Source organism: Myripristis murdjan, chromosome 20, assembly GCF_902150065.1.
Source record: "Myripristis murdjan chromosome 20, fMyrMur1.1, whole genome shotgun sequence".
Lineage (NCBI taxonomy): Eukaryota > Metazoa > Chordata > Actinopteri > Holocentriformes > Holocentridae > Myripristis > Myripristis murdjan.
The window spans coordinates 17,301,469-17,326,947 of record NC_043999.1 but is presented as its reverse complement, the minus strand read 5'-3'; the positions used below and the strand labels follow the sequence as shown (position 1 = coordinate 17,326,947).

General features: G+C 40.7%; 1 protein-coding gene across 3 annotated transcripts in view; it reads right to left on the bottom strand.

Annotated features, from left to right (window-relative positions):
- The window catches only part of tpk1 (thiamin pyrophosphokinase 1), a 75,465-nt gene extending 50,411 nt beyond the window's left edge, over positions 1–25,054 (bottom strand). The window contains exons 1-3 of one of the 3 annotated variants that reach the window (XM_030079350.1): positions 24,956–25,054; positions 22,126–22,210; positions 12,519–12,593 (exon numbers count right to left, since the gene is read on the bottom strand). In XM_030079350.1, the coding sequence (XP_029935210.1) occupies positions 12,519–12,593; positions 22,126–22,177 (127 nt within the window). In that variant the 5' untranslated portion in view covers positions 22,178–22,210; positions 24,956–25,054. The other 2 variants (XM_030079349.1, XM_030079351.1) reach the window with 2 other exon arrangements.
- Between the last annotated feature and the right edge of the window lie 425 nt (positions 25,055–25,479).

Genomic DNA, 25,479 nt, shown 5'->3' with positions numbered 1-25,479 from the left:
CCACTTACAGTATACATGTCCGTGCATCACTGTATCCCATGTGAACGAATGCATGTGTGTCCTTACATGCAAACTGGTCAACAGTAATGAAATTTGTGATGTCAGCAAACAATTAACCTTTTTTCTAATTCTACATTCATTTGGTCATGTTGTCATATCAATAGCCCACTGCTTTACCACCTGTTTACCAGCATAACTCAATCACAGACTTTTCAACACCTCCCCTTTCAAAATAAAAACTGCAACTTCACAGCTTTCAAAGTGACAGAGGTGGCTCCATAGTTGACACTCCATAGTTGCATCCCGGTGGATGGAACATATTCATCTTTAAGAGCCTGTAATTTGTAACTGTGCACTATTTTGTGCCTAGCTATTTAAATTTGTACTTCTGGATAGCCCCTCCCCACCTTATGTTTTGCCCAAACATCCTGTTACAACTGTAAATGCATTAAATTACAGAAGCAGGGAATCAAATCGCCATTTTTGTTGTGATTATAACTTTCACAAATCTCATCATCTCATGCAAGGGCAAAATGAACCTGCTGACATTAAACCTGCAGTGCGGAGCTTTCCACTTCTGTATGATTTGTCTCCCCCTTGTTGCAGTAAATTGAGTGCTGCTGGAAAAATATACTTCCAGGTTGCTCAAGGGAATGCCTTTCAATTTTTATGTGCAAGATACACAGTGCAAAAAAGCAAGTTTGAGAGCGTCATGGAATTGTCCAACAAGGTAATTAGATTGTGAGATGTGGCTGATGTATAACACGTCACTAAAGATCAACTGTGCATCAGGACAGGAATATAGCCACAGACACCATAACCTTCACTGTGTGATGTCTAGTATCAGGGTCACAAACATTTATTTCTACAGTTCTGTACTGCTGCTTTAAGACAAGTAACATAGAGGCTGTTCCCACCTGGTATTTACACCTGTCCTGAGAAATCTGAATTCAAGTGGACAACTGTCAGTCCATCTGTACACACCTGGTATTAACATGCGTCTCCAAATGTGCCTTGCCTGCCCACTTGTGATTGGATCACACTGTCCCGCTCTATATGCAAATAAACACGTATCATTTCAGAGAGAGAGAGAGAGAGAGAGAGAGAAGGAGAGAGAGAGAGAGAGAGAGAAAGAAATGAAATTCCCACTTTGCTAGTCCTCCTTCCATGCAAAAATTAAACACAAAATGGCAGTTAACATGAAGCAGGTATTTAACAAAAGGGGACATCCTTGCTTACTCCAGCCTCATTTTAATTCGCTGTCAATCACTGAAGAAGCATTTCACGTCTGTTACAGGCTCAACACAATCACACTCAGGCTCAGATTATTTAATTATTCCAGCGGGTTAGAGAGGGATCTTCACCTAGGTGGATAAATCAACCAGTAATATTCCTGTGGTTTTCCTGTGGTAATTGCAATATGTACATACAAACGGCGACTATAACATTTCTGTAGTATTTCTATGGTAACTCTCACGTCTAAGGTTAGAGAGAATTTAAGAACTGCTGCTGCCTCCAAATTTTATGTGGAAGTAAAAACCCTGCATATTGTCAATACATATTTTAGAGGCCCTTAAATTTCTTGCTACATGTTTTTAGGGGAGCTCATGTCTTATTAAGGGGAGTTTTTATTCATTAACCAGCTGTCTTATAGCCAACCTGCACTTCAGTTTGCATTTGATCCATCAGCTGACAGTGCAGCTGTGCTAGGCAGTCAGGTAAGATATTTTTCTACTGGAAAAGTGATGGTCTGGCTGATGTCGGGGTGTTGGGCTGGACAAAACAGAGGACTTCAGGTTAGTAGGCGGTCCTTCAATGCATCCTGGGACATCCGTCTGTTTATACCTTTAATGCGCTGCGGACATAAGCGTCCAAGATCGCCTCCAAATGCATCGTGAGACCCGATCACTCAGTCTGTTTACACCTGTACTTAGAGGTGTCATTTCTTGTCATTTCTAGAGGCATGGATTAGCCTACATATAGAAGTGTCCACTGTTCTGCTCTGTGGAGTTAACTGTAACTAAAAATGTTAAAGTGACGAGTTTAAACTTAGTAAGACTCCACAGTCATAACTTCAATATATAATACAGCTTCAATACATCATTATCACTGTGACGCCTAACAGTACACTCAGCATGTAATAATCCCCGCTGATGCACTGCACACACAGATAGACACACACACTCATTCACACAAACACACAAACACACACACACACACACACATACACACACAGAATAAGACATGATCAGCAGTGCTAAATGGAAGGGAATAATTTCTTCAACAGAGGGGGTATCACTCACAGCCGAGCTTCCCTCCCCTTGCTCGCTTGAAAAGTGAAAGATTGTGCAGGCATCTGCACTGATGTAAATAAGATACTTATAGTCAAGGAAGTGTTTTTTCTCTCCTAACCCCCACCACCTGCTGTCCATGTTTCATGTTAAGAAATGATTGGAATGTAAATGACTCATTATTTCTGACAGAGTGCAAAGGCTGAGAAACTTTTCAAATGACAACTTTTAGCAGAGACGAAAAAGAGAAAAACCTGCTAGTGACAGACTACAGTTATCAGTCATTATTTGTGTCTAAGTATGTGCTCGCACACAAGCACACTGAGGTTTAAACTTAAGGGTCTTCACCAGTTATGTCTATATGTCAATCATCGACTCATAGTTTGCATGGTGCCCGTGGTGCCATGAAAAAGATACACACATATACACACAGATAAAATAAATTGGAGTGGAATGATATAATTCAACAATTTTTGGTTATAATGTGCCACATTCAATCTGACAGTACACATATACAATGTACTATATGTGAATAATCCTCTAAACTCGTACACTTTTGCATGATCTGCAATTAACAACATCAAAGAATGTGCACATCAGCTGACAGAGGTGCTTGGTTTGGAAACAACATGAACTAGAAGTGTGCAGATATGCGCCAGGCGTGTTTGGGGGCATGTGGGTGGTGAACAGGAACAGCAAAGCAGGCTGTGTGCCCAACGTGTATGCATGAGAGCAGTGGAATGAAGGGAAAACAATATGCAGAGTACATGATCAAGGTGTAACCAGAGTAGAGAGGCTATATGGAGACACATCTTCATACACAATGTACATATAAAGCAGAAAGTTCTTGTTGCTTTGTTTGCTGTGTGAAAAAGACAGTGGCAGGCAGCTGTATGGAGCTGAACACAACCAAAAATAGTGTGACATGCAGGCATGTATGTTGGTGTAGGGGGGATGATGCTGTATGTACACCAACTTTTTTTTTCTTTTTTTTTTTTAATCTTCCACTGCTGTGGTTTCTGTTCAGATTACCACAATGAAGTAATGTTTGTTTGAGTCTTACCTTGCAACATGCAACTCTGGACAGGGACAATTCCAACAGACCAGTGACCAGTGTAAAATGTCAATTTCTAAGAAAAAAATTCTATTTTTTTTCCTCATGGAAAGAAATTAGAAAAACAGAAGCATGAAACTGAAGCAGTTGTGGATCACTTGCAGCCTCAGCCAGTTAAGAGGAGTGGGGAGATTATACATCATCTTTATAATACAGTTGTAACTATGTACAAAATATTAGACTGATAGGCCCAGTAGTATGTGAGATTAGCTGACAGAGAGACACAGACAGATACACACGACTAAACGCATGAGCCCCTCTAGGCTGCTGCCCGGCGGAGATAATGAAAAAGACCCCACACACTGAAATGCTCCAACACACCACTTATTGACAATATTTCAAGCCCTCCAGCTTTTCATCAGGTCAACAAATGTTGTCAATAAACGGTGTGTTGGAGCATTTCACTGTAGGGGTCCTATTTAAATTTTCATGATTCATTGCTACTCACTGTTTCTGAAAATATGCAGGATGTGGTGACTTACATTCATTCCCTGTCCCCTAAGCACAACAAATGTGGGATATCAGTCAGCTACAAACTACAAATGGCTAAATGTGACTGTAGGGGGGTTCTTGATGCCAAGACTGGACAAATCTTGCTTCCCCTAGAGTCTCTGTAACTAGTGGGTGGCATTTCTTGTTGAGTGGAGCGTGAAAGGTTGAAACTTGTTCAACCTTCAAGTCACAACTGTGTTCTCAGTGTGTCAGTAGGCAGGCCAAAGCTTCATATCTTACTGAGGCCTGTTTTGTAGAGTCACTCCTAGTAAACACACATCAGAGTGATGTGTGTTGTGTTTGTCTCACACCCGTGTCAAGTACAGTCAGGCCTGTTGCATATTATACACAAGGAACACTTTTGCAACCACGGAGGGCTCTTCACATTCCTGTGTCGCAAAAAGTGCAGCTGAAAAACTGTAACGCGACACAAACATCTACTGCAATGCCATGTGTCTCAGGTGGGGGCACTAAATGAAAATTGCTTGTAAAGAGCAACTACCAGTGCAGAAGGTCTGATCTGACACTGTTAATGGTTTGAGTATCTGTTGTGATCTGTTGCCAGATCATCCCGAAATTCTGCAGACTGCAAGGTGTCACTAAATCCACAGCGACAAATAAATCAAAATACTGCTTTGGAGTGAACATTTTGTCTCAGTGGATGCAGCCATGGTTTCTACTGTTTTTATCTGAGCCCCATTAACGTAGTCAAAAAAATGACACTGTTGTCAGTGTGTTAGTGATTGGTGAAGTGTGACTCTCACACCGTGTCGACCACAGTGTAGCTACCACTGCACTTCCACACAGGATTTAAATTACACTGTTATTATGTACGTTATGCTGTTAGTTTATGTTGCCTGCGTTCATGTGTACAGTGCAGAAGAAAGCTAAGCATCGTCCAAACTACAAAATATAAAATCCCATAATAAATTACCAGAGAGTTGATTTGTAACACAACAAAATAAATGATAGAGCAAAATATGGAACGATAGACATTTTTCTACGATCACACACTATATATCGTCATATCGCACAGCCCTTTTGCTAACTAGTGTTGACAACGAAACAAATGAAAATACAGGCAACAACTACCGAGGTTCACAACACCTGTTGGCTGGGAATTAAAAGTGAAATCACTGAAACTTGGGAAGTGTGATGAGAATGTATGTGCTTCGAGGACTGCTCACTGTTGGGATTATTGGGCAGCTCTGCAAGCCCAGTGGTGGATGAAACACTGAAAAACAAGAAGTTCAGCCATTACTTCACTCTTATTTACCAGCTCACGCTCTTAGGTCTAACACATCAAATCTGTTGTCTGTCCCACGCACCTGCCTTAAGACTCAGGCTGATCGAGCGTGCGAGGCTGTGGCTCCTAGCTTGCATAATGCCCTGCCCACACCCCTGCAGTCTGCCGATTCTGGAAGCTCTGTTAAAAGGCAGCTGAAGACGCCTCTATTTAGACAGGCTTTTGCGTAATCCTGTATGCACTAGGTTTGCATTTTTCATGTTTGCTGCGTATTTATGTTTATTTTATGCATTGTCTTTTCTGTGTTATTTTTATGTACTGTCTTCCTCATATGTACTTTAACTTTTACCTGTGCCTGAGGTGATTGTTAATTTTTTAACATGCTCTCTGTATTTGTATGATGCTGTTGTGAAGCACTTTGTGACCTATGTCTGTGAAAAGCTCTGTACAAATACATTTTACTTATGTACATTCATTCATTCATACAAATATATATGTATTTCAGTTGACCTCAGAGTTTTATTTTATTTTTTTTTAAAGAAATTATTATCTATAATCCCCTTCCTTTTCTTGCTTATTTATGTTTATTGAAAGAGGATAGAGGTTGACTGTCATCTGTGGCTGTATCCATCTTGCTAAAAATGTCTAGTTTGCTCTGACCATCACCTAAAATGGCAAAAGTTGGGATTCAATTTCAACTTGGCAAAATTTCACTTTCCATCTACAGGCACCTCCAGAAAACAATGAACTTCCAGTTTGCCGTCTGTCAAGCACACCACAGTATGAACGCAACATTAATTCTCACCATTAACTGCCTTTCCTTTCTTGTGAGGGCATTTGGGTCTCACAAAGAAAGAAGTCGAAGAGTAAACACACAAACACACAAACACACACACATGCACACACACTCGCGGGCCCCGTGAGTCCTGGCAGTGATATGTGTAGTGGAGACACCAGAAGCAGTCAGTGAAGATGACCTTGTAAATAAACTAGCCATCATAATCCCTCCCTGCGGGCTTAGTCCCAACTCCTGTCAGTCACACTGCTACAGAGCTGCTGTATGATGGATACATATAGTGGATAGGACAATATGCACTCTCTCTCTCTCTCTCTCACACACACACACACACACAGGAGAGAGAGAGAGAGAGAGAGAGAGAGCGAGTGTATGTGTGTGTGTGTGTGTGAGTGAGAGAGAGAGAGAGAGAGAGAGAGAGAGAGTCCTAAAACTGTCATTCTAGTGCTTGTCAATCATCAACTTAACTTTGAGTTTACATGGTTTAAAATTATGCCCAAAAGCTGCACGTACACACATACGCGCACACACACACACACACACACACACACACACACTGCTGTGTGGGATGTTCTACAGCAGGCCAGTATTGATGAGCTTAGTGGGGAGGATTAATGCCTGTCAGGCTGGAGGTTTAGCGCAGTACAGGAGAGGGCAAACGGTCACGCAGAGTGGTGAAAAGATCATTATCCCTATTATGAATCCTTGACGCCCTCCCTCCATCTATCAGTCCACCTCTCTCCCTCCATTCCTCTCTGTCACCCTGCCTCTAGATCCACCCTGCTCTCTACACCTTTCCTTGATGTGGATTGATTTCTTGCACAAACATCTCATTTTCTCGCTCTCTGTCTCCGCTCACTCCTTCTGTTACTCTCATACTTTACTCTTCCATTCCATCCTTCTTTTTATTTTTCTATGTGGCACATTTGCTCAACTTGGTTTCCCCCGTAAGCAGTCCCTCAGAAAGTTTCCTTTTAACTTTATTTAAATGACTATCCATCAGTCCTGCCTTACAGCTCCTCTCCTCCAATACTCTCCTTTGAATCTCCACCCGTTTGCTCTGTCTGGCACCTGTTTTTAAGTGAAGAAGTGAATGAGGGGTGTGTGTGTCGGTGTGTATGTAAATGCATGAGAATGCCTAGCATCCACATCACCCGATGGGCAATTGGAGGTTGCTGATGGCTAGCAATGCTAATACTTAATTGGCTGCTGATTGGCAATGCTGAAAAAGTTCACCTGCAGCAAACTGCTCTCTGTCGACAAAATGATGAAACGAGGCGTTTTTAGCACTGGCACATTTCTGTGGCTGTACAAAGAGAATCCACACTGACTGGTTTATGGAACTTGCTTCCTCTACACGGTGAGAAAGTAAAGTATCTGTGTATTTTACTGACAAATAGATGACTGACTGAGTAAATAATGAGTGATTGGCTGAGTTAATAAGTGATTAAGTGAGTGATGGGCTGAGTGAGAGAGCAACTGACTGACTTCATGTTACACATGGCACAAAAAACATGGATACTTCATTTTCCACAGAGAAACTGTGAACATGTTTACCGATGGTGAAGAAGTACCAAACAATAATAATGTGAAAACTGGACTAACATTAGCCAAAAATAAATGACGATGAGGAATGAGGTAATGATGGAATTCATACGACATTACATTATAAATTATCCCTGTTATTTAAATATATTGTTGTCAAAATAGCCAATTTCATTGTGCATGTATGATTTGCGATTTGTGAGTGAAAATGTAAATGCACTGTGTGTCACGCATCATGCAGTTTACCGACTGAGAAATCACGACTGATGATGGTTTATAAGCACACGTCTCATCAACTAACAGACATTAGTGAGCACTATATATAAGCATAGCTGTGCGTAATGGCTTCATGTAGTGACACAATAGCAGCTTTGGCATGGATGGCAGGATGTTGTAAATGCAAGAGTAAGGACTTTTTTTTTGCCATTCTGTAATTTTCCTCTTGTTGGTGATTCAGGGGCCTCCAAACAAAATGGTTCAGTCTTACATTTGGTGAAATTGCACCTCTTCTTTGCTGTTCTTTTCATTGTCATTTCTAAAGACTGAATGAGCAGCAACAGCTATTTATATGCAAAGCAGGCTTTTTGGGGGTGTGTCAACCTCCATTTATGGCTAACCGCAGGAATGTGCATTAGGCTTGTGCATATGCACACAATTTTATGATGAGTGACTGGGATGTATACACAACAGTGGAGTGTGTATGTATGGTTTTATAAATCTGCATATGCATATTACCATTTTTGTGTGTACAGTTTTATGTATCTGACCCCAGGTGTAAATGCACTTGATGCATTTAAAATCTTAGAAGTCAAATCAACTCAAGTCGGAGACATTAACAAAATGTAAATGTAATGCATCTTGAATCCACATATAAGAGCTACATATAAACAGAACTACATCTTCCTCCTCTCATCTCTCTCCCTGTGTTTTGAATAATAAAAAGCGCACAGAAAAATGCCAGTTTCTTAGCATCTGCCATCCAACAAGAGAAATCTGCACACCAAAGACAAATGCGAATGCGATGTGAATGCATGAGATGCATTTTAATCCTAGGCATAAATGTAATCCAACTGGCACATATCTGTACACAATCTCTGTGAGAGCTGCATGTTATAGTATTGCCAGGTATAAAGGAGCCTAGGTTAGCAAATAAAAATGTGACAAAGCAAGTGAGTGTGCTGTGTGACTGGCTCAGAGAAAAAGAGTGAGTGAGTGAGTGAGTGAGTGAGTGAGTGAGTGAATGAATGAGTGAGCCAGTGAATGAGTGAGGGAGGAGGGAAGGGAAAGAGGGAGGGGAAAGAGGGAGGGATAGAAGGGGGTGAGAGAGCAAGATAAGCAGCCTAGTCCCAGGCCAGAGGATCAGACTCTGCACCTGTAAATGAGGTTCCCTTTGATCAGTGTTGCTCTCTTCCATCCCTCCATCTCTGCTGCACTCCCTGCTGCTCTAGCTCTCCCAGAGGTGATGACGGGGCCCAGGGGCAGCACATCAGAGGACCTGACAGTAGTGTGGTGTGTGTGTGTGTGTGTGTGTGTGTGTGTGCATGTGCCTGCATGCATGTGTCTGTAGGGGCGGAGACCTGGCTGGGATGCCTCCAGGTGAACAACCATCTGGAGAGCGACACACACTCGAGACACACAAGCACACACTTCTTCCCTCTTGACATCTGCCGATCCCGCAAACACCATTAAAAATACATGATGGCATATCAAGTGAGGAGTGATAGACTAGCTACAAGCATGTTTACCATCAAACTGTGAAAGATCTGAGATCTGCCATACACACGCTATTAACATCATCCCATCAAAACTTCTCAGGGTCCCACGTGCCCCGCTGCCGAGAGCAAATTAATCAAGAAAACTACCCAATCTCTGACAGCCACACCACAGTGAACAGTAGCTTGTGGCTCTTCAACCCCCCTCTCCTCCTCCAAAATCTTCAAAAAAAAGTATTATCTTTTTTAAATTACTGCATCAGCCCCACAGTTAAAAATAAATAAATAAATAAAAATATTCAGCTGAGATCAGTGTCTGTCTTTTAATAAAAAATGCCAAATGTGATCTATCTTCTATTTGTTAGGCTAATACACAATATATGCAAATATGGCTTTTAGTGATTTCCAGTAAGATGTAGTTTATGTTTACTGGAAATTTTCCTTAGTTATAGCAAAAACTGAAGTGCCATACAAAAATAAATAAATGAATAAATCCTATAAAAAATCTGCATTTCTGTTTGATATTTTTTTCATTCTCTTTCACACTGATAGTGTGAGTATTCACATGAGCGGGAGGCGACTCAAATCCATGATAACAGTGGAGCCATCCAAGGCATCTGTACTGGGCAGCTCCCATGTTCAAATGTGTATGTTTAACCCTTCGTCTTATTGGGCTTTACTCCCCTTGGCCATGGCTGAAAACTAAAATGGTTTCTTAATCAACTTTTCATCATTAAGTAAAGGTTCTGCAATAATGAGAAAATCTTTATAATGAGCCAGAGACTAAGTGGACAAATGTGCTTGCCTGGGGAGCAGGCACTGTGTCCTATTAGTCTGAATAGACACTTTTCCCTCATAGGAGAAAGACTGTGAGCAGCATGACTTTTGTTACCTCTACTCAGAGTCAGTGTCCATTTGTTATGAGCAAAACACCCACATTCGCCATCCTGGGTCGTGTTTGTTGACACTGACCCTGTCACCGCCTCAGTTCACATTATTAACCAGCCAATTATCTAAATTCAATGTAAACACATTTGAGTGAGCCACAACGGGCATACAAAGATTGCCATTTTTGCTTCGCTGCGACCTTACAATTGCTGTAAAAGGCATCTCGCATGCTAGGGTGGGATGTCTGTAATAGATATAGTACAGCAGAATAAATGGCTCAGTACTGTGGAGGCTGGAGACCTATAAGAATATTACAGGATAGAGCGCATACTGTATTTTACAGCTCTATACAATTGATTTACAATGTAATTTATGAGAAAAATACACTACGTTCATTTAGTAATTCATAATTCAAGAGAAATGATTTATTGATCCCAAAACAAACATCATTAATGCATGAAAAATCTATCTCCCAGCATGTCTGTTTTTGCATGATGGGCCATACTGGAGTTTTTACGTTTTATCTCATTTACTATACTGCACCCACACCTTGCAACTAGCCATTTGAAAGCATATCATATTTAAATAATTTAATACATATATGATTCCCCCTTCTTTATTTTCTTTATTTGTTAGTTGCTTTATTTCATTTTTAATAAACATGGCTTAACCTTCAGTCAAATGTGTTTTAATCCAACTCCAAAATACACCAAGAATAAATGAGCCAGTAAAAGCAAAACAGGATATATTATTCCAATGAAATTTTCCTAGTTTTGTAAACTATGTAAACAAACTGTGGGGCAATAAGGCCATATGCCATATAGATTAGGTCTTCAAAGTATTCCTGCAATGGAAATCCCTACTGTCTACAGGGTTTTGTTGATATCGATCCCATTACCAGTATTGCCTACTGACACTCTACTAGACTGATGCGATGGAGTGTGACTGTGAGCTGATGATCCTGTATAATCTGTGATCATCCATCTCTAGGTGTGGCTGCCTTTGATACAACTGTGATTTCTGATGCTTTTCTTCTCGACCTCATGCCAAGCATGTGCCAAATTGCTGGCTCTCTACAGTGGAAAAACATTAATTATCAGAACTAGGTTTTACACACCACTACCTTCTCTCGGCTCAGCGCAGGACAACAAAGATTAATTCACATTGGAATAGCCACAAATTTTGAGAATGTGACTCACTGATTGCTGGGAACACAGTATAATAAACATATATTATAGGTAGATAGATATTATTGGCTAAATTAGCTAAATTAAAATGTTTGCAAAGAGTAATGCTCGATGGTACATCGTCTATAAATAAAGTGTACAAAAAGTAATTTTTTTTGTTAGAAGTGAGCTCATTTTAGAATAAAGCATATATTGAGCAGACTGGCTGTCTTACACAATGTGCTCCCAAGAAGCAAGAACTGGCTGTAGCTTCACAAAGAAATTACAAGCAATTAAAAAAAGGCTGCTGGTGCTGTGAATTCACTCTTTTCCCTAAATTCACAATATTGGATTCCCTTATTTTGATAAGATACGTTACCTTGACTGGACGAGAATGAGCTGGAAGGCTTGAGGAATCGCACCCGGCAGCAAAAACTTTGCTGATGCAATCGATTACATTGCACTGCTTCAAATTAATGCCATGCCAGAGCTGTGGGTGTTTTATGAGAGTACCGCTGTTGCCAGCCTGCACACAACATCTTTTTACATAAATTACGTACATCTGTTGCATATTATTCTGTATTTCCATCTGCTTTTGTAAACTGAGGTCACACTTTAGTACATTTTAACTTCTCAGCCATTTTTTTCATCTCCACAATGATTGAAAGCAACAGAAGGTACGTCATCATATTACTGTTAAAAAAAGGTCCTTATGCTGGGATGTAAAGGAAATGACCAGAAAGTTGGTGAATTAAAATAAATTACAATTAAAATCAACAGCGGTACCATTTGTCCACGAGTTATTTGGTGTTTCTGTTCCGACTAATCAGGAACCGGAACCTAATTAGCATCATTCTCGATACCCAGCCCTAACACTATGAAATTATTTTGTTTAGCAGAGGGTGACTCGGTGTAACTGTTTCTCAGATTATGTAGCTGTGCGTGTCACAAATCACTGAGCTATGTGAGCCATCAAGATCAAACTGCTTCTGGTAGAAAAATTATTTTCCGGGAAAAAAAGGGATGTCATCTTTACCTTCATTAGAATACTTGTCACAGCAAGTCTGGGCAGAGGGCAGGGAGCGGGCATTTTCAATGACACAAGAGCAATTAAGGATTTGAGCAGTGAGGGGAAGCAGGGAAGGGAACACAGTTCACCAAAAACAACAGGGGAATACGTGCCCAACGCCAACGCAATGCAGGTGATTAGTGTAGCTGGCATCTATGTGGCTTGTTTGATCTGTGTTGCTGATCTGTGAGGTAGCTACCTTTACTCCAGAGGATGTGTAGGTAGTCTTTATCCAGGGGCTGGTTCAGAATGATCAGACAGATCCGTTGTGTGCCTGAAGAGAAAGAGAGGGTGAAAGAAAGGATGAAAGACAGACATAAATCAAAGATAGATGGATATATAGACAGACAGTAGACAGAGAATCATGGTCAAACAGCAACTAACACGAACAGAGAGCAATTTACCATTTGTATGTTCAAAAATAGACTTTGCGAACACCGATTGGAGGTCGATGTTAGTGGCCTTGAATGTGCTAAATTAAGTACAAAACTAAAACAAAGCCGTGATAATGAGGTCATTATCATGCACCACACCGAAAGCCGAGATAATTAGTGTGAGGATTTAAAAACAGAAACAACTTCAAACAAGTCAGGATGCGGCAGCTCGGTCTCATGAATGTTCAAAACTTTCTTCCACCTTATCTAATTACAGTGAAAGTGGATTGTTTGCAACAACAGAGGATGAGTTATTTGTTTTGAAGCCTCTACTTTCCATTTGTCACATGTTAAGTGGGAGTCCTGTGAGGCTAACCACAGTGAATCTAAGGATTCTGCTGAAATGGTGAATAATGTTAAAATATGACAACAAATTTACTGTTAACAAGATGTCAGTAAATGTAATAGAGACTCATTGCCTAATTATAGCAAGAAATTTCATCCTCACTAAAGGAGTTACACACAGAGAGAAAATTAGATGGAAGTTGCCTTCTGTATACCTGGCTATTTGATTTCTTCCAGTGTGTGTGTGTGTGTGTGTGTGTGTGTGTGTGTGTGTGTGTGTGTGTGTGTGTCCTTGTACTTTACTCCAAATGTTCAACTGTTTCATATGACCTTGAATATAAGAACACCGCTGCGCTCTGCCTGCCCACATATGTCTCAAACAGATTACAATCAGATTAAGCTATTTTTTTGACAAGAAATCCCCCACTGAATGTGAATGCAGGTGGTAAGCATGAAATAAATGAGCAAGTGAGTGCGCACATGTGTGCCTGTATCGCCTTTTCTCTGTCTGTTTATCTCTGTGCATACGATTAAGTGTTTTGCGCACAGCTGTACTCTTGTGCATGTGTGCATTGCCTTCTATTCTTTCAGGTCATCATGACTTTGTAGATTTTTTTTTTTTTTTAAATCTCAGATGAGGTGCAGTGCATCCTGCCCATTTTCACACAACGTAAAGATAAGAGCCTCTTAACTGATCTTTGCAACATTAATTGTAATAGAACTGTTAACAGCATTAAATCAATAAAAAATGATGTCACAAACAAGACAGCAAATAAATGCCCTCGGCTGCAGAAGATGTAGATGAAGATTATTTAAGGTCAACTTCAGACTTCTGAGGAATAAAGCGACATTAATCAACAATGGTTTCTCTACTTCATCTGTCTAACTTCCTGTGAAACCCCACACTAACAAACAAAGGCTTGCTGGGGAGCAGAAGGTGAAGCAGACTGAAAGGCTGACAGTTTATAAAGGCTCGGTGAGATAAGGCTACTTTAGCTTTTTAATACCTTGACTAGTGCACAAGCAAGGTTAATCTAACATATTCAAGGTATTTCACATTCACCAGGACCCTGTTCTCTTCTTTTTTATTAGGAAACCTTTAAACCCAACATTATCTCCCTTTTTCATGATGATAAAAGTTTTTAGTTTGGAAAGCTGTGAAAAGGAGGCTTATGTGGAAGGCCTTACTGAGTGGGGCTAATATTAAGGACAACATGACTCATTTACGCCTTTACATCTCACGACAGAGATTTCAATGAATATTCCACAAGTCACAGAGGAGATTCAGTTTTGCAAATGCATTCAGTGTATCTGTGTGGTAACCTTACCTCCGGATATGGGAAAACCATGAATAATAAAATTATTTTATTTTGCACAGTATTATGATCACATAGACCACCCAAGTGGCCAGCGCATTCATTCATTTATTTATGCCTGTACTGAAAATGAATATGAGTTTATGGTTCCTGTTTTGCAAATAATTTTATCCTTCCAATATGTTAACCTGGGACACTAGAAGGACCACAGGTGGATATGTTACATGTGTTAACTTAATCTATTTTTTAATATTGATTAGCTGTCACACCAGGACCAGAAACACACCCTGAGTCATTATCATCAATATCAACTACTGTAATGCTAAGATAGCTAATAATAGCAAGTTTGGGATTTTTTTTTATTTTTTATTATTGCAACTGAAAACACCCATGCTCAACCTAAAGACATTACACCAAGGTGTCAGTGTCAGCCGCTGACCTGAAGAAGTAATTTTGTACCCCAAAGTGTTATCCCATTCTTCTGGCAAGGTGATGGAACAAGAGGTCTGCTTGATGGTGGTAGTCAAATGAATAGCCGCAATGCTCTGTAAAATAGCGGGGCATACTTGCACGCAATCTTTGCTATGCAATTCTGTGTGAGTGCGTCTGTGTGTGAGTGTGTGTGCGCACGCAATTTGGATAACCTGCAGTATGTCAAGTAAGTGTGTGCTTTCAGCTAAAGTACCTTGACTCTCCTCTGCTGGGGGTCACAATCACTGTCAGAATCACAATTGTAGTCCGGGAAATCTGTGCACTTAGACTCACACGCATTATCTCATCAAAGCTCATTTGAATAGCTTGACCTTGGTGACATGTCGACTGTAACTACATGACAATAGCGTAAAGCCTATTCAGAACAGCAGGAGCTAAAATAACCTAACTGTCACCCTCTGGCTTTCATTAATGCATTTGTTCTCACTTCTCTCTCAGTGTACCTCAATGCTGTATTGTGTGTGTCATTTCACTGTCGCACCTCTCTCAAGCCCCCACCCACCCCCCCCGAAAAAATCAGTTTCTCTTTCTGTCTCTGTCACTCTGCTGCTAATGCAGGTGCAGTGACTAATACTTCACAATCCAAACTTTTCTATCTGCCTGTAATACAAAGACATAATAGAAAACTCTCCATTAATTGACAACAGACCACAGAGGACCGCTAGAAAAGCCTTAATAGACCAAAGATTGAAACACCACCTCTCTTCCCCTCCCTATTTTCATTTCTCTCAATTTATATTTCCTTTTATGTTTGCTGTCACCAACTTTTAGAGTTGTTCCAATTTTGAAGCAATGCCAAAATGTTATATGCAAGCTTAAGTCAGCTTTTATGACTGCCACAATGTTACTTCTCCCAAACTGTGTTACCACAAATGACTTCCATTTGGATCCCAGTTTCTAAATGGCATATCATCCCAGCTCCACTGTGAGGCTGCAGGCCAAAGATATCACATGTGTGTGCTGTGCTCAAGGTGTTGAAAGGATTTAAATCTGAAGGACTTGGCTATGTCAGAAGGACTAAGGACATTACCAGGTCTACAGAATGGGAATCAGTCAGAACTTGGTAATGCTTTTTAGTGTGATGTTTGCTTTTCCCACCCTTTCCTTCCAGCCCTCTGCCTGAAGCCCTCTCTTGTCTGCCCACTGCCCACTTCTCTTTTCTCCTTTTTATGCTCAGTGATTTATGACGTATTGTTGTCTATGATTTTGCCATGTATTGTTTTGCACTGGTGCATCTCTCTGTAGCAATTGCTCTGCCTGTTACAGCTTTCTTTTATTTCCCAGTACCGCATATCTTGCTCCTTATTAGGACCCCACTGAGAAGAGGTTTTAATCTCAGTTGGATTTTTCCTGGTTAACCTCTTCAACTCTGCCGCTCCCATCGGTGGGTTTGTCTTTGCTGCATGGCTGTGTTTGTTCAGAGCCACAGAACTGTATTTTAAATTCTGGTTGAGATCCCAAGGTTTTGAAAGGTGCCAAATATGCCCTGCTGGATTTCTATTTGATGTAATGATGCACCCAAAAAACAATGGCATACTGAATATTTTTAAGCGTTTCAATCAAAATATGTATGTGAAACTGTGAGGCTCCTTAGGAGAAACTTTAAGGGCAAATAAATAAATAAATACATACATATATACATACATGCATACATAAAATCAATGTTATCTTCTTTGGGTGGACCTGAAGCTGGCATCTTTTTCATTCACTGTTTAAAAAACAAACCTTTTTCCCAATGCATATTGAAAACCGCTTTTATTAAACAAACATACAAATAAAGAAACAAATAAATAAATAAATGAAGTACTCCGACAGGATTTTAACCCACCAATTTCTGACGAACAGAAAGCATTAGAGACGAAAGGGAATCAAATGTTGTTTTCATGAAAGTCTCATGGTCATTTTGCATCACTTTGCCACCAACTGACCCTGTGTGCTGAAAATGTAGCCTGTGTTGGAACCAGGCACTCAGTTCCAATTAATGCTTTCTGGAAAACCTTGGCTCTGTCCCACCTGGTATTAAAATGTGTCTTTGGTGAGCCGAACACAAGTGGACAGCTCTCAGTCCATCCATTCACACCTGGCATTAAATTGTGTCTCCACATGTGTCTCGCCACTTTCCCGCTCTATATGCAAATGAACACGTATCATTTCAGACAGAGAGAGAGAGAGAGAGAGACAGAGAGTGAGGGAGGGAGGGAGGGAGAGAGAGAGAGAGACAGAGAGTGAGGGAAAGAGAGAGAGAGAGAGAGAGAGAGAGAGAGAAATTGTAAAATGAAATTCTTACTTTGCTAGTCATCCTTCCACGGAAAAAATAAAAATAAAATGGCATTTAACAGGCAGCAGATATTTAACAAAAGGGGACATTCTTGCTCACTCAAGCCTCATTTTTAAGTACTCTTAATCACTGAAGACGCATTTCACATCTGTTACAGGCTCGACTGATCATGCTCAGGCTCAGATTATTTAATAATCCCAGCGGGTCTGAGAGGGTCAAGTTCTCTGCTTAGGTGTATAAATCAACCTGTAATATTTCTGTGGTATTCCTGTAGTAATTGCAAAACGGAGGACGTCAGGTAAATAGGTGGTCCTAAAATTGATCCTGGGACACATAACTGTTTACACCTCTAATGCGCTGCAGACACAAGTTTCCCAGACCACCTCTGAATGCATCCTGAGGTCCAGTTACTCAGGACACATTGCTGCTGTTTACACGTGTACTTCGAGGTGTCAGGTTGAGTTCAGATTTCTCAAAACGGATGTTAATACAAGGTGGAAACAGGGACCTTGTCTCCTCAGGTCTGGCTGACATGGTATGGAAAAAAAGACACTTCCCTTATGTGTTTGACACAGTAGCTGTCCATCCATGTAATCGTCAAGCAAATTTTGTGCCAACTTTTGCAATGTTGCAAAAAAGGAAAAAAAACATGAATTAGGCGTGTTTGGAGTGAATATACAGGGGAGTAGAAAAAGTGAGTGTGAGTTCAATGTTTGCTGCATCAGAACTTATTCAGCAGAGGTGTTTCCATCTCCCATTAAGTGCATTAGCTCTCTTTTGAAAAAGGCAAAAGCTACCGAAACTGAATGTAAAAACTTTTTGAGAAATCAAGGACATTTTGTCAAATTTTGTCGATTCCATCAACCTTTTCAAATGCGATTCTTCAAAATGCACATAAAAGTACAGTGATGGTAACATGGCTAGTGACTCTGCTGCTGCAGCAGCCCTTATGCTGTTAAAAAGTTCACATCACTGGAAGGTCATTTCAAATAAGAAAGTCAACAGCAGTGTATGGCAAAAGGAAGAGGAGGGGAGGAGAGGATGAGAGAACGAGAGACAGAGGAGGAAAAGAAAAAAGAGGAGGATGCAAGGAGGGGTGGGTGAGAGGGGGAAGGAGGAGGAGTAGATTTGTCAGTCTTGTCTCTTAATTGGCTGGAGGTGTACAGAGAACAAAAGACAAACTCAACCAGCCGTGACTTTTTAGACAACCCCTCCTCACATACACACACACACATGCGCGGGCACACACGTGCACATCCGCACAATTAGGTGCATGGCCTTTTGTGCACGCTGCTGAAAGGAATGTCACCTTGGGATGCTTTTAAAAGTGCCAGACAGTACAAATACCACAAACACACACATACACACCCAAACCGCAGACACATACTCAACCGCATAGATTTTCCAGGAATAGGCATTTATAATTAAAATATTGAAATTTAAAAGGCTAACTGTGCACACCGGGGATTTTAAAATGCAGACATCCAGGGGCAGTTTTTAAATTCTCCACCAAGAGAACTAAAAGTGTAGATAAACATTTCCTGTAACAGATGAAACAGAAGAAAGATACACATATGCAAGCTTTAAAAGAGTTCTGAAAACCCTCCACAGCACAGAAAACATTTTGTCTTTCATTTGGGAAATCACAGACAAATCTCCATCCTGCCACTTCACCTTTGATAGCAAACAATTGACAGTTACACTGACAGAGCTATATCATCAGGAGGATCATTGTCTGCTCGAATCTATTCTGCAATCTGCACACAAAAATCAGGGGAGTATTTGCACTCACTGTTAAGTCTTTAGCATGCATCTTGGATTTGTACATGGAGTAACCTGAAGAGCATGGCCTTTAATGCTGAACACAGCTGCGTGAACATTTGTTTCAATAAACTCCCCAAGTGTCTACTGACTGATGCTGGCCTTTCTGTTTGTTATTGTTATTGATTTTTGAGTTGTACAAGCACAGATAATCAAGGCCAACACCGATCCTGTATGTGTGTACTGCAGAAATCGCACGCGTGAACAAGACTGTGCAGTACGTACTATAAAAAGACGCACAAGCGCGCACACACACTAACACGGTGAGACGCCTGTGGTCCGAGCAGATGATTAAAGTGATTGGATGCACGACCAAGCAGCAACAACAATCAGGAGAGAGACAGACAGCGGGCGTGAGAGCGAGAAAGGCAGGCACAGAGAGACAGTCATGCGGTTTTTATGAACGCAACACTAACAGGTTCTGGTAACTCTTGTTGCTTCAGTGTGACCTGGTATCTGATCACAGCAAGGCGCATGATGTTCAACAACAACAAAAAATGCTTTAATTCTCACACTGGACCTTCAGAGCTTATCTCAAAATATAACTGGAATCCTATTTCTGGATGCTCCTCTCATAGTCTGTATAAATGGCAGAAGGCCTGCAACTACCAATTCTATTATTTTTTTCAATTAATCATTTCACCTATAAAATGTTTAAAAAACTTCACAAATTGGCAGAGCGCTTAACGTCTAGCCAGAATCCAATAAATAAAGAAATAAATAAATAAAAACACCCCAGGTATTAATGTAACATTAATTATATATATAACATTAACATATGAAACAGAGAAAAGCGAGCAAACCATAGCACTGAAGCTTATATTATGGTATTTATACTTAATAAATGACTAAAAGCATGTGTCAATTATCAAAATTATAATCAGCTAATTCTCTGCCAATCAACTGATTGATTAATCGACTAATCATCTCAGCGCAAAATGGTAGTGAGAGGTAATGGTTTGAAATTTAAAGGAAAAATGCAACTGCTTCCAAACGCTTTAATGCTCTTCCAGAAAACAAGTACTGACAATGCACCCTGCATATCCGGAGCAATTTTGTAGCTTGGTGATGGATTTTTCTCATTTTCGGGGATAACTGGCCAAACATAAACAGCGTGTCGTCACGTCAAGATATTTCCAGCGAAGCTAGAATAGAGTCTGACAGCAGAATATTCTTTTTTAACTATCTAAAACTTCAGCAGTAAATCTGAGGTTTTGGTGTCACTTTGTCACAAAATAACTCCTGGAGAGTACTGGAAATTACAAGCTGATGTAACTGGGTAAGAGAATTGGAGAGTCTATTTCTCCTTAAAGCACTTTATTACCCATAAACCATGTAACACGATGTCTGTAAACTGCGCACAGCATGGTCATGTTTACCGACCAAGCTGGGCTGTAATCGCCCTATGCCAAAGGATTGAAAAGGGGCGAGACAAGATTTACTATCCATAAGTCAGCTTTCTTTGGAGTTTGCATTTCTCTGTAAAGCTTCTACTCATATCCTTGTGAGCATGAAGATTTCCCACCAGAGTCTATGTACTCAATAAAAAGAATTTAATTTGGGCAATAACTGTGTGTCTACAGTGTGCCTTGGGTGGTAGGGGGTGGAGTGCTCTACTCTTTTGCAGCCCCCGTTTATTATTTAGACTGATAATGTGGGAATATGTTATGTAAAATTCTTTGTGCGGCTTTAAATTAAATCCTGATATCAAATCACACTGAAACGACAAGTGTAATCAAAGCTGTAATGCTAAGCCAGAGGACTCAGACAGGACTCCACGCTGCTGTCTGCCTCGCAGGCCCGACTGCAGTACCATCCTCTTGACCTTCACAGCTCTGGGTAAAACCTGCCTTTAGGCGCAGATCTCAAATGAGCTTAACTTACATCACACACACACACACACGAGCACACATACACACACTCTTCCAACCATCAGAGAACTAACCTGAACCTTGACCCGAGAGCAGTGGCTAAGGGCAGCTATAGTCGGCTTTCTCCTATGTGAAAACTCAGGCCTGATGTCTGGAGGCTAGTCTGTAATTTTGATTTTGGATTTTTAAGAACAGCTCCAGTGCATATTCATGTAGGCATTTTGTCTCTTAATTTGGTGCTGGCTACCACAGAACTAATTTTGGGTGAAACAATATCGCTATAAACAAGTTTCACAATCGGAACAAGATACACAGCTCTGAGAGAGAAATGTAGCGACATATTAAGGTTTTTTTTTTTTTTTTTTTTTTTTTTTTTTTTTCCCAATCCAACATATACATCAGTCGGCACAGAGGTGGGCAACTTGGCAAAAATATCATAGTAGTTTTTTCTTTTTTTTTTCAGACAGGATCATGCTGCATTTGTGTGTGGTGCCACTGTAGCATGGCACTCACGATCTTTCAATGAAGGCAGATCGTGGAGACATTTTAATCATTTACGATCTAACATCGACCTACCGCACACCCCTAAGTCTGCGTCCTGATGTCATGGTGGGGCAAAGCTGAGTTACATGATGACAGGTATGTCATTGAAGAGCTATGCTGCAATATTTTTAGACATGTTTCACTGCTTAAAATAGTTACACGATCATTTTAAACTTAGTTAATGTCAGCCTGCTTTTTTCCCCCAAATACAAAACATTACTGGTAGATATACCACCAATTCCTCTTTAAAGATTTAAAAGATCATTATTTACAAAGCCTAAAACCCATGCAGGAACATCTCGCAGGCACGCACACACACACACACACACACACACACACACACACACACACACATACACACAGAGTTGTTATGACACTGCCAGTGGTTTGTTTGTGAGTTTTATTCCCCTCAGGGTGTTTATATATGTCAGAGTATGTGGGAGAGGTAGGGCAAGGAAGACAAGTATGACAGTGATGTGTGTGCATGAATGTGTGTGTGTGTGTGTGTGTGTGTGTGTGTGTGTGTGTGCTGGCCACACATAGATTATCTCTGCCTTGTGTGGGCATCTGTGTATGTGAGGCGTGTGTGAGCGTTTGTGTTAGCATGCCCCTGACTCTGTGTTCATGTCCTGTGTGTGAGTGTATGTACGTGTGTGCACATGTGTTTGACTGACTGTGTGCGTGTGTCTGTTTGTACCAAGGGAATGTGCATTTGCATAGCATCCATGCCTGGGTAAGGATGGGTGTGTTTTCCTGTGCACAGTACCTGACGGTAGCAGGCAATCCAGAGGCGTCAACTCTTCATCCATGACCAGCATCCGCAGAAATCTGTCTTCAGTCGACCTCCTCACCTAGACCACCGAAGAGGAGGAGAGATACTGTCACCACACTTCTAGCTTCTCATGTTTTTTCTTTCTTTCTTTGTCTTTTTGTCTTTCTTTCTTCCAAGATGTCACTCCAGCTGATCAAAGGAAGCTTCTTCTCCAGCCTGTCTCTCTTTCCAGTTTGCCTAAAGCCGTCCTCTGTGCTACTTGCAAAATATGACACAAAAGACCAACATGTGTGCAGTCGGGCTATATTTGTACAAAGCTACAAGACAATATGCTGCCATCGCCTTCAACATAAGCCCTTCAAGTCCGTTCACCATAAGAAAGGCTGAATAAAATACTTGAGCATATTGGTTCGGCTCCAAAATATAAGCTGTATTTGGCAAAAACATAACCAGCACAATTAACAATTAACACCCCATGAAATTCAGAGAGTACTTAAGGCAATTAAGCTCCTGCTGGCTTAACACATAGTGAAAATGACACCTTCTGCTGCATGAGAAAACAATTAGTTACTATTTGGGTTGACACACTCTAAAATGTGTCAATTCTGCACAATAATACAAGCCGCAGGCAACTGTGGAAGCAGATCTGTGGTGATTTGCAAGTTCTCAGACGGTTTCACTTGACTGTGGTTAATTCTGCACTGCGCGTGACTTTGTTGAAACTATGGGACAAGATGATGATGCAACTGCGAGAAACTGTAGCTGTAATGGTTAGCAATTTCTAGACAATGGTAAGGTTAGAGGGGCCCATGAATTTAGATGCTTGAATATAGAACTTGACTGTAACACGCTGTTCCCTCTACAGTATCTTTGTCTTATTTCATTAAGGTATTTATTTAGTAATATGAACACTAAATGGTATAATCAGCTTGAAATCCCTACACATTTCTTGACATTTCAAGAAAAATACTTGTCTGAAAGTCTATGTTTTAAATAAATCAAACTCTGTAAAAATAACCAAAGCTTCTAAAAATTATCTGGAGATTCAACCATACACTTACAGACCAATCCCCTCACATGCTGCAGGCCAACATGTGGTACTTTTTTTCCCCCCTTCTACATACAGTAACAACAGCAATCCACAAGCATCACAAAAGATTAAAAAACAAAACATGCCTTGCCCAGCCTCACCTTTCAGCCTTACAGCCAAGTTGTCTTAAAGCAGAGCAGAGAGAAAAATGCCAGAAAAAACAAGAGGAGAAGAGCCTGAGGTTGGATGGATGTATGTTGAATGTATGGATGGATGTTTTTCATTAAACCAACCTGTTGAACTTTTGACTCAAGGTTATAGCCTACATCTACTCACACCCGAGTCTAACCGTTCATTCTAAATCTGTAATAAAGTAGACTATGTTACTTAGGTCAGCGAGTTGAATTCTAACCATAAAGTGGAAATTTATTACTTTGGCCACACAATAAAAGCTTTTCAGGGAGATGTTTGGCCATGCTACAGTGGCAGCCACCTTTCGCATACCAGCTTAACCAAGTGGACAAGAACAAGAGTCACATTTTTGAATGAAGAAGCTGTTAATGTTCATCAAACATGTGAATATTTAACAATTCAAAACCAAAGGGTGGGATATGGCGTGGGACAAAAAAAGTGCTCTTATTTCTTCTTCTATAACTTCTTGTTTGTCAGGTTTGTGCTGATAAATGCATAGACATTTGGGATTATATTCATATGTTACTTGTAACCCTAACCCTATATAACCACATTTAAATACCAATACAAAAAGGTCACACAAAAGAAATACCTGAATGCATTATTATTATCCAGGGTTGATTTAGTTGAAGTGAAATTCCAGTTATTGTATTTTTTTCACTCTATCAACCCCCATAAGACTTTATAAGCAGCCTGTCACAGATATTTGCTGGACTGTATGTGTATGACTCACTTCTTCTTTGAAAACATGATCCATACAGTCACGTCAAACTCATAAACAAACAAACTAACATGAATGACATTATTGTTACTGTCCTCTTTCCAATCATTTGCCCCATTACATAAATTTTACAACCTAACAGCCCATTTGTTGCTCTTTAAATGACAGTATCTGTGAAGAATGGGCCCAAGGGTGAGATATTATATTTATTTACAGTCTGGTCAAGGTGCGTTATTGCATACTGAAACATGTTTAGTTATTTATGAGCTTTTAAGGCATGTGTTTAAGGTATGTGTTCTGCATGTGTGTGTCCTGTGTGTATGCTCAGAGAACGCACACACACACACACACACACACGCACACGCACACGCACACGCACACGCACACACACACACACACACACACACACACACACACACACACACACACACACACACACAGGGCTGCATGCCTGAGTTCATAAGCTAAATACAACCACAAGCTCCTTTAACAGCAACCTTTGCACATTAGCCATCGGTGAGAATGGACTTTGCTCCCATCCTTTCGCATGCAGTGTGTAGGCTGCTTTGCATTAGCTTCCACCACACCTTCAACACTTGTATACAAATGTGCAGAGAGAGAGAAAGCCAAGCCACGCAGCGACAAGCCTGCGACGCCTCTCTTTACTTTGACACACCTGATAAAGACAAGCAGGAGGAGCCGCGGGAAGCTCCTAGTGCTGCTGCCGCCAGAGATGCAGGAAGGTCGCTGTAGCAGCCACAAGCGAGTCGCAAAGGACAAAACCGCCCACAGGCGGAAAGAGGTAGTCACTATTCATAAATCGGCTCCACAGCTTTACCGTGTCATGCTTGCTCTTGGTGAAAATTTAGGAAAAAACTCACAGAATGTAGGGACTTCCGGCATCGGTTCCTGGTTAATTTTGTAAACAGTCAACAACCAGCGCTTGGTTAGCACGCGGAGAGAAATCCCGGTAAGATTGAAGAGGGGCGTGAGTTTGTTATGGGGACATCTAGAGGCCAAAAGTGGAAAAGCTTTTCCCAAGACTACGATGAGGAATATTCAATCACAGGTTTCACTATGTCCCCAATTATAGTTTGTGCAGAGATACAAAATTCAATAATAATTCAAAAACACATAAAGCTTTGTGATTACTATTAAGAGGCTCAAAGGACCCTTAACAGCATCCACAATTGGTGAGATATTTTTCCCCTGATGCATGCCTAGGAGGGAAACAATTTCTCATTTAGAAGCACAACTTTCTAATTGCTGAATATTTCATTAATCCCTCTTGGATTTTCTTCTGTATCGTCTCTTGCACCTGCTCAGAAGAATCAGACAATCTTGCTCAAGGGCACTACGGCAGGGTGGATGTTATGTTGCTTGAAGACCCAGCTCCTCCAGTTTA